Below are 9,996 nucleotides of genomic sequence, written 5' to 3'. Positions count from 1 at the left end.
CTCCCAGGTGTGTTGGAGGAGGCTGAGTTCTACAACATCACTCCTCTGATCAAACTGATCAAGGAGAGGATCCTGGAGCGGGACTGTAAAGTCACACAGGTCACACACACACACACACACACACACACACACATACACATACACACACACACACACACACACACACACACACACACACACACACACACACACACACTACACATACACATACACATACACATACACATACAACACATACACACAAACACACACACACACATACACATACACACACACTCTGCTTTGTTTTTGTGAATTTTCAGTACAATTTCTTTCTTCATAATCCTATTTTCCCTAAACCTAAACTTAACCTAACCTTAACCCTAACCTTAACTCCTAACCCTAACCCTAAACCTAACCTTAACCCAAATCCTAAACCTTTAAGCCTAAAATACTATTTTAACAAATTCAGGGCATGAAAAACATCATGACTTTTCAAAATTGTTCTTGTTTTCCTACCTTGTCAAGACATTCTGGTAACTTGTCAGGACATTGTGGTCCTGATAAGGTAGGGAAACATGAACACACACACACACACACACACACACACACACACACACACACACACACACACACACACACAATACATAAAATACAGGGATATACACAAATACAAGATGGCTACAGGTCTGCTAAAACAAAAACAGACTTGTGCATGTGCCAAGCAGAAAGACTGTTCAGCCATGTGTTTCACTCTTTCTGTATTTTCTAGTTATTTTCAGTATATTTCACCCATCCTGTCTATGATTTCCGTTATGTAACTTTCAATCTTCCCTTCCTCCTACTCTCTCTGTATTATACGCTTTACTGTACCCTCCATCTCTGCCCTTCGGCTACACACACGCTCATGCACACACACACACACACACACCTGTGGGCTGTGGGGGTGCGTGCTACACCACTGCTTATAACTACATCTAAGATGTGTCAAATAAATTATATCAATCTCAGGGCACCAGCTATGCATTTGGCTAGTGGCTAGATGTAAACATCAAGCTTCTTGGTTACAGCAGACTTTCAATCCCCTCCTGGATCAATACCCTCCTGGATGCGAACATTAAAAAAAAGGTTTCCTTTTTTAAATGTATTTTTTATTATTATTAAACAGCGCCCCTTGTGTGCACTTCTGGTAGTACCATATACCCCAGTATGGTACAGAAACGTTATGGTCCCAGTATGGTACAGAAACGGTTTGACTGTATGAAAATCTGGATACCACCCAACCCTAACACTCACTCTCACTATCATTCTTCTTCCAAACATCACTACCTCTTGCTAACCTCACGCTCTCCCTGTCCTCTTTCTCTCTGCTAACAAATGCCTTTTCTTTCCTTTCCTTACAAACATCTCATCTTCTCCAACTATTGGTTACTCTCTCAATGTCTGTTTTCTCTTCTGTCTCGTTCTCTCCCTTCCTAACACCTCTCTCTCTCTCTCTCTCTCTCTCTCTCTCTCTCTCTCTCTCTCTCTCTCTCTCTCTCTCTCTCTCTCTCTCTCTCTCTCTCTCTCTCTCTCTCTCTCTCTCTCTCTCTCTCTCTCTCTCTCTCTCTCATTCTACAGCCAAACACCTTTCCCACCTACCCATATCTGTACATTCCCTCCCTCTCTTCCTCCTCCTCCTCCTCCTCCTCCTTCTCCTCTCTTTACACCCTCTCTCCATCCATCAGCAGGTGCCTCCTAAACATGTGTACCGGGTGCTGCAGTGCCAGGAGGAGGAGCTGACCCAGATGGTTTCCACCATGTCAGACGGCTGGAAGTTTGAGCAGGTCAGCGTGCGCACCTGCAGAAAGCCCCGCACCGGACTGCTCTGGACTGTGGGTTGGACTCACGCTGCTGCTCTGCTCTACTACCCTCCCAACCAATAAACCCCTTTCCTGCTCTTTGTTAGCCAATCAGAGCCTCAGAGTCAGACCAATTAGACCAATCAGAGACCAAGGCCCAGTCCCAATCTGCTCATAAAAACGACCTCCATTTCACATTTCCTTCCCCTCAGAAGAAGACTGATCTAAATGGACACGTTGCAGACACAGACCAGTGATCATAAGGGGAAGGAGATGCAAAAAGGAAGCAGAGCTAAGGAAGCTTCAATGGAAGCTACCATATGTTGGCACATCGCCAGTTCAGTAAAGTGTTTTGAGTAATAATGTAATGCTAAACATTGGCATCACTGCTTTAGGGTGTACAGTTCAGTCTCACTGCCCACAGTAGAGTTGTAGTTGACATGTAGTGCTGCTAGGTTGTCCTTACCCTCTGTCCCTCCTCCCTGCATGAGCATCCATGGGTTTACCTGCTGTGATACGGGGCCACCTTTCTTTCTCTCTCCATCTTTCTCCCTATTTCTCTCTCTTTATCTCTGTCTCTGATAGATGGTAAACATTGGTTCGTCGTATAGCTATGGGACAGAGGACCAGGCAGAGTTTCTGTGTGTGGTGTCCAAGGAGCTACACACACCTGGCTCAGGCCTGGGCACCGAACAGAGCCACAAGACCAAGGTGAGACTGACACACAGGAAACATATATATACACACACACACACAGACACACACAGACACACACAGGAGCACGTGCAGATGCGTCAGAGGGATATACTCATACATCGTACATCACACACCATTCACCATTCACTTATCACCACCATTCACTTCCACAAAGGTCTGAAGTAGCAGGATACGGATCTGTCACTGTGTGTCTCCATGGGACATTTCTTCTCATCCAAGATGATCTGAGTATCCTTTGATCTTAGTGTCTGCATTTTCCACTCAAACATTCAAAATGTCACACACACATCTCCCAAATGTCATTCACAAGCACATTCACATTCACTCCATCATCCACACTTCTTCCCTCTCCCTCTCTCTCTCTCTCTCTCTCTCTCGCTCTCTCTCTTACTCTCTCACTCTCTCTCTCTCTCTCTCTCTCCCTCTCCCTGATACTCAATCTGTTCATTCTTTTTTGTTGTTGTCGTGCTGTCTCATTTTTTTATTCTCCGTCCTTTTAATCGAGTGAAGGCTTCAGAGGTGCAGCAGGAGAAAGGAGGAGCGCAGGATGAGGTGGAGGGAGGAGAGAGAAATACCACCCCGAATGAGTGGATAAGGGAATGACAGTCTTGTGTCAGTGTTCCAAAGACATGAATGGGTGAGGATCCATGCTAGTGTTGGGTAGCAGCGGTAGTAGACTGTGTAATCAAAAGGGATCCAGGGCTGTTCCACAGCATTGCATTGCCTTGCCCCAAACTCCATAGTGTATTCAAAGGCCAAGGAGAGACTGTAACTTTTATTAAAGGTTTTTTTTTATTTACAAATATGTAGAGAGAAAAAAATAGGCCTTGCACTTTTGCTCCCCATCTAAAATAGTTGGCTTCTATTTGTTTAAAACACCAATTGTGATGCCGGAGAGCTCAATACTGCTCTGGGGCCATTGTGTCCTGCCTCGGAAATGATCTGATCAGCAGCATAACCCAGCTGGTCTGATGATGAGCTAGTCTCACTAGGCAGGCGGGTTGCCTCTCACATTAACAATGCCCTAGATCTGGGATTTCCGAGACTAATGATGAGCTGACGCTGCTGTGCTGCCATTGATCCAAGCCGACACCTAAAGGTCTCTCATTACCAATGCAATGACATGGAATAGCCCTGACTTTTTGTGTAGTAGTAGTATTAGTGTGTTTCACATTTTACATTAAAAGAGACACACCTACACACACACACACAATCTTACTTGTACATGTGGAAAGGGGATATAGTTTGGCAGAACTGTACAAAGGGGGGATGCAGCGTTTATGTTTATTCAAAAACCAATTAATCAAGTGCCAAGTAGGGCCAAAGAAACAATACAAGCGCATGTTGTTGTTTTTTCCATTCACAACAAAGGGACAGAGTCCTGGACGTCACAAACACTATTACTTTATCATTCTGTCCCCATCGTCACCATCAGCATCAAACATCAAAAATACAACATTTACTGTATGTGTTTAGATTGTTTCACGTCACCCAGTTGTTCCCCAGTTGTAAAATAGATGTTCCCCAGTTGTAAAATAGATGTTCCCCAGTTGTAAAATAGATGTTCCCCAGTTGTAAAATAGATGTTCCCCAGTTGTAAAATAGATGTTCCCCAGTTGTAAAATATTGTGACATGTAACCCATCAACTCTGAAATACAACCCTGAGAATCTGTCTTCAAAGATGCCATCCTCTGATGTTTCTCCTGTCTGTGCTTGTCTTCCAGCTTTTTCAGATCCATGGATCCCGGATGTACTAGAGAGAATAGTATTTTTTTAGCTTGACATTTCATTTAGTGTTTGTTTATATATGTTTTGTTATTGTTGTGGCTTGAAAAAAAAAAAAAAAAAAAGAGAGATGTGCTCAAATATTATTTTCACCGGCAGCGAAACGCCAACATTTCAAAGTGTTTAGAGACAGATATGATTAAAAAAACACATGTTTTATTATCTTCTATAATTTTTAATGTATTTTAGTTCTAATCATCACTTAAGCCATGGAAGTTAGTGAATCTTAGTAAAATACATTTGACCAAAGATAATGATTAAAAGCACTGCAAATCAATGTGCTCATCCAAATGTGAACATTTAATGAAATGCACATGAAATATGTGGAATATGACTCATAAGTAAATTGTTGTTGTTTGCACTAGTTCTCACTTGTATGATGCTTGATACAGTACTGAGACATGGGCCTGAGTCAGTGATGTGGCAATGTCCTGTCTCTTTGATACTGCTCTGCTGCAGTAGAGATTGACAGTGAGACTAACACAGAAAGACAGACAGATGTCAACTAACCGGCCACAGTCAGCACCACAAAAACTCTTCCCCCTTACACACACTCCCTTACTCTCTCTCTCTCTCTCTCTCACATACACACACACACTCTTGTATAACTAACCTTGTGGGGACACACAATTCAGTCCCATTCAAAATCCTTTTTTTCCGAACCCTAATCTTCTGGTCCCCACAAGTATAGTTAAACACAAACACACACACACACACACAAACACACACTCTCTATCTTTATCTCTCTCTCTCTCTCACTCACTCACTCACTCACTCACTCACTCACTCACTCACTCACTCACTCACTCACTCACTCACACACACACACACACACACACACACACACACACACACACACACACACACACACACACACACACACACACACACACACACACACACACACACACACACACACACACATACCCATAGCAGTGCTTCCTGACATGCGTGTTCCCTGAGGCATGTGCGTGCTCAGCAGAGCAGAGCTCTCAGCCTGTCGCCCTGGCGCTAGGCCCTGGCAGGAACATGAAGAGAGGTCTGCGTCTGAAATGGCACCCTATTCCCTATATAGTGCACTACTCTGGCCAAAAGTATTGTACTATGTAGGAAATAGGGTGCCATTTTGGATGCAGCTCTGTTCTCTGCTCATGTTGTAATGATAGGCCCTGATAGGCCCTTGCACCTTGAGGCGAGGCTGTTGTCCTTACACGTTTAGCTAGAACTATGATGGTACCCCCCTTTCACATGGCACATATATTGTTACAGAATTTCATTTTTTAAATGTATTTCACTGTAAATGAGGAGAAATTAGATAAGACCTTGTCAAATCAACTGTAAAAGCCTCAAGGCAGCATGCACTGGCCAGAACCTTAGAACATAATTATTTCGCAACTGAATTAGAAGGTTTTGGCACGGGCCATTATCACCTCCCTGCAGCCCAATACTGTCACAGTCAGTAGAGAGAGCCTGTCTCTGCAACCTTCAAATACTGCAACTATACTCATTCTAGTCTCTGCATGTCAACATACCCACAGATCACAATTTGAGTTGATTTCAGTTAAAAGATTTCATGGAGGCAATCTTGCATTTTTGTGCACTTGAGTTGTGAATAGAATGTTTGGCTTTGGTCATCAAAAAAGAGCATAGCATATGGATTAAGATAACTTTATTGGTAAATTGCACACAAGGTCCAACCAAAATTTGATATCTGCTTTTTACCCAACCCCTCCAAAGGATACATACAGTATACAGGTGTGGGGTGCTGGGGTGCTGCCCCGCTGGGTGCTGTTGTTGTGGGGGGTTAAGTGCCTTGCTCAATGGCAGGCAATGGCATCTAGGATTTGATACCAGCAACCCTCATGTTGCCAGCTCACTTCCCACAAGATTTTTATAGTCGGACACAGGATTCGGACTGGCAAACTTCCAGTTGCTGGCTCGCCTCTCTAACTGCTAGGCTTGGTGCCTTGATTTCAAGCAAAAACAACGCCATATAGGCATGTACAAAGTCTCTGGGAAGATTTGTTTGAGTTGGTCAATGGACTGCAAAATTACAAAGCTTTTGCTCTATACTACATTTGTTTTGTACATGTGTTTTAGTTATTTATTTTCATGACATTGCATGTTTTTTTTTTCAATATCATGAAAAATGTTTCCTAGCCATGTGCCTGGCATAGACCTCATGTTTTGGTGGTGTTGCATCAGAAGACGTCCCCCTTAATGAGGCTACTCTGGTTTGTAGCCTGAGCTCAAACTGTTTGTGCTTTTCGAAGACATCATTACTTGAGCTGAAAACCTGGTATTCCTCAGCATGTTTAATTAAAATGTTTCTACTCATCCATGAGCATTACAGATTTTAACTATTTTTATATATATATATATTGTTTAACTGTATATATGGGTTTCACTGTAGTTAATTTCTTGTTCCCGGACAATAAACTTAATTGTTTTTCTTAGGCATCTAATGCTGTTACAATAGCCAGGGTTGATTTGCTTTACAGTACATTATCTTTATACAGGCAGTAAAAGCAGTCATGCTACATTCTTGTTAAAAAAAATTCAAAACAATGTAAATATGTGTTAGACAATCGTGCATAATCATTCATAATTCACTGTAGAAAATCAGCGAGAGTGAGAACTTCCTTCCTACTCCCTTTAACTAAAGCTTCAATGTACTCAGATATACCCCCATAACTTCTCATACATCAGTGACATAGGAATTGTAATGTCTCAATATACTGTAACAGGCTCAATGAAACATGGATCAATGTTTTCAGTCCCGTCAACTACATTTGTAACATGCTGTACAGGAATGATTCCAACAACTGTAAAGTACAGTGCATAATATAATCACAAAATAAATAAAGTTTCAATGTCATTTGTTTTTAAACCAGAAATGATTTTTGTTTTTATTTTTCAGGAGAAAAAATAATCACAACAATAGTCTCCATATATTGCAATCAGTTAAAAGGAATACATGTATAAGGATTAATAATTTTTGTATTTGATTATAGACAACACAATTATTTAACACTTAACACCTGAAGGTACAATAACTACTTTTTGCTATTTGCAGTTCTACCTGAGGTCAGCATTTTCTTCTCAGTATTTTTGACATTTCTAGTGCAGAGGTTGTGGAGGGGAAGGTTTCCAATATACAGTTGAAGTCGGAAGTTTACATACACCTTAGCCAAATACATTTAAACTCAGATTTTCACAATTCCTGACATTTAATCCTAGTAAAAATGCCCTGTCTAAGGTCAGTTAGGGTCACCACTTTATTTTAAGAATGTGAAATGTCAGAATAATAGTAGAGAGAATTATTTATTTCAGCTTTTATTTATTTCATCACATTCCCAGTGGGTCAGAAGTTTACATACACTCAATTAGTATTTGGTAGCATTGCCTTTAAATTGTTTAACTTGTGTCAAACGTTTCGGGTAGCCTTCCACAAGCTTCCACAATAAGTTGGGTGAATTTTGGCCCATTCCTCCTGACAGAGCTGGTGTAACTTAGTCAGGTTTGTAGGCCTCCTTTCTCGCACACGCTTTTTCAGTTCTGCCCACAAATGTTCTATAGGATTGAGGTCAGGGCTTTGTGATGGCCACTCCAATACCTTGACTTTGTTGTCCTTAAGCCATTTTGCCACAACTTTGGAAGTATGCTTGGGGTCATTGTCCATTTGGAAGACCCATTTGCGACCAAGCTTTAACTTCCTGACTGATGTCTTGAGATGTTGCTTCAATATATCCACATAATTGTCCTCCTCATGATGCCACCTATATTGTGAAGTGCACCAGTCCCTCCTGCAGCAAAGCACCCCCACAGCATGATGCTGCCACCCCCATGCTTCACGGTTGGGATGGTGTTCTTCGGCTTGCAAGCGACCCCCTTTTTCCTCCAAACATAACGATGGTCATTATGGCCAAACAGTTCTATTTTTGTTTCATCAGACCAGAGGACATTTCTCCAAAAAGTACGATCTTTGTCCCCATGTGCAGTTGCAAACCGTAGTCTGCCTTTTTTATGGCGGTTTTGGAGCAGTGGCTTCTTCCTTGTCGATATAGGACTCGTTTTACAGTGGATATACAATGGGGAGAACAAGTATTTGATACACTGCCGATTTTGCAGGTTTTCCTACTTACAAAGCATGTAGAGGTCTGTAATTTTTATCATAGGTACACTTCAACTGTGAGAGACGGAATCTAAAACAAAAATCCAGAAAAACACATTGTATGATTTTTAAGTAATTAATTTGCATTGTATTGCATGACATAAGTATTTGATCACCTACCAACCAGTAAGAATTCCGGCTCTCACAGACCTGTTAGTTTTTCTTTAAGAAGCCCTCCTGTTCTCCACTCATTACCTGTATTAACTGCACCTGTTTGAACTCGTTACCTTTATAAAAGACACCTGTCCACACACTCAATCAAACAGATTCCAACCTCTCCACAATGGCCAAGACCAGAGAGATGTGTAAGGACATCAGGGATAAAATTATAGACCTGCACAAGGCTGGGATGGGCTACAGGACAATAGGCAAGCAGGTTGGTGAGAAGGTAACAACTGTTGCCGCAATTATTAGAAAATGGAAGAAGTTCAAGATGACGGTCAATCACCCTCAGTCTGGGGCTCCATGCAAGATCTCACCTCGTGGGGCATCAATGATCATGAGGAAGGTGAGGGATCAGCCCAGAACTACACGGCAGGACCTGGTCAATGACCTGAAGAGAGCTGGGACCACAGTCTCAAAGAAAACCAATAGTAACACACTATGCCATCATGGATTAAAATCCTGCAGCGCACGCAAGGTCCCCCTGCTCAAGCCAGCGCATGTTCAGGCCCGTCTGAAGTTTGCCAATGACCATCTGGATGATCCAGAGGAGGAATGGGAGAAGGTCATGTGGTCTGATGAGACAAAAATAGAGCTTTTTGGTCTAAACTCCACTCGCCGTGTTTGGAGGAAGAAGAAGGATGAGTACAACCCCAAGAACACCATCCCAACCGTGAAGCATGGAGGTGGAAACACCATTCTTTGGGGATGCTTTTCTGCAAAGGGGACAGGACGACTGCACCGTATTGAGGGGAGGATGGATGGGGCCATGTATCGCGAGATCTTGGCCAACAACCTCCTTCCCTCAGTAAGAGCATTGAAGATGGGTCGTGGCTGGGTCTTCCAGCATGACGACCCGAAACACACAGCCAGGGCAACTAAGGAGTGGCTCCGTAAGAAGCATCTCAAGGTCCTGGAGTGGCCTAGCCAGTCTCCAGACCTGAACCCAATAGAAAATCTTTGGAGGGAGCTGAAAGTCTGTATTGCCCAGTGACATACATTTACATTTACATTTTAGTCATTTAGCAGACGCTCTTATCCAGAGCGACTTACAGTTAGTGAATACATATTTTTTTATACTGGCCCCCCGTGGGAATCGAACCCACAACCCTGGCGTTGCAAACACCATGCTCTATCAACTGAGCTACATCCCTGCCGGCCATTCCCTCCCCTACCCTGGACGACGCTGGGCCAATTGTGCGACGCCCATGAGTCTCCCGGTCGCGGCCGGCTGCGACAGAGCCTGGATTCGAACCAGGATCTCTAGTGGCACAGTTAGCACTGCGATGCAGTGCCTTAGACCACTGCGCCACTCAGGACAGTGACAGCCCCAAAAC

The 9,996-nt window shown here is 42.9% G+C and overlaps 1 protein-coding gene across 1 annotated transcript in view; it reads left to right on the top strand.

Moving 5' to 3' along the window:
• Positions 1-5,154, top strand: part of LOC311100500 (BTB/POZ domain-containing protein KCTD17-like) — a gene marked incomplete at its 5' end in the record, with an annotated part of 13,289 nt that extends 8,135 nt beyond the window's left edge. Inside the window, 5 exons of the mRNA XM_084141421.1 lie at positions 8-99; positions 1,707-1,805; positions 2,406-2,531; positions 3,048-3,174; positions 4,263-5,154. Coding sequence (XP_083997547.1) covers positions 8-99; positions 1,707-1,805; positions 2,406-2,531; positions 3,048-3,140 — 410 coding nt within the window. The 3' untranslated portion in view covers positions 3,141-3,174; positions 4,263-5,154. The remainder of the gene's footprint in view (positions 1-7; positions 100-1,706; positions 1,806-2,405; positions 2,532-3,047; positions 3,175-4,262) is intronic.
• Between the last annotated feature and the right edge of the window lie 4,842 nt (positions 5,155-9,996).

The sequence above is a fragment of the Coregonus lavaretus genome, assembly GCF_964263955.1.
Source record: "Coregonus lavaretus genome assembly, chromosome: 25".
NCBI classification, from domain to species: Eukaryota; Metazoa; Chordata; class Actinopteri; order Salmoniformes; family Salmonidae; genus Coregonus; species Coregonus lavaretus.
This window is presented reverse-complemented; position numbering and strand designations above follow the sequence as displayed.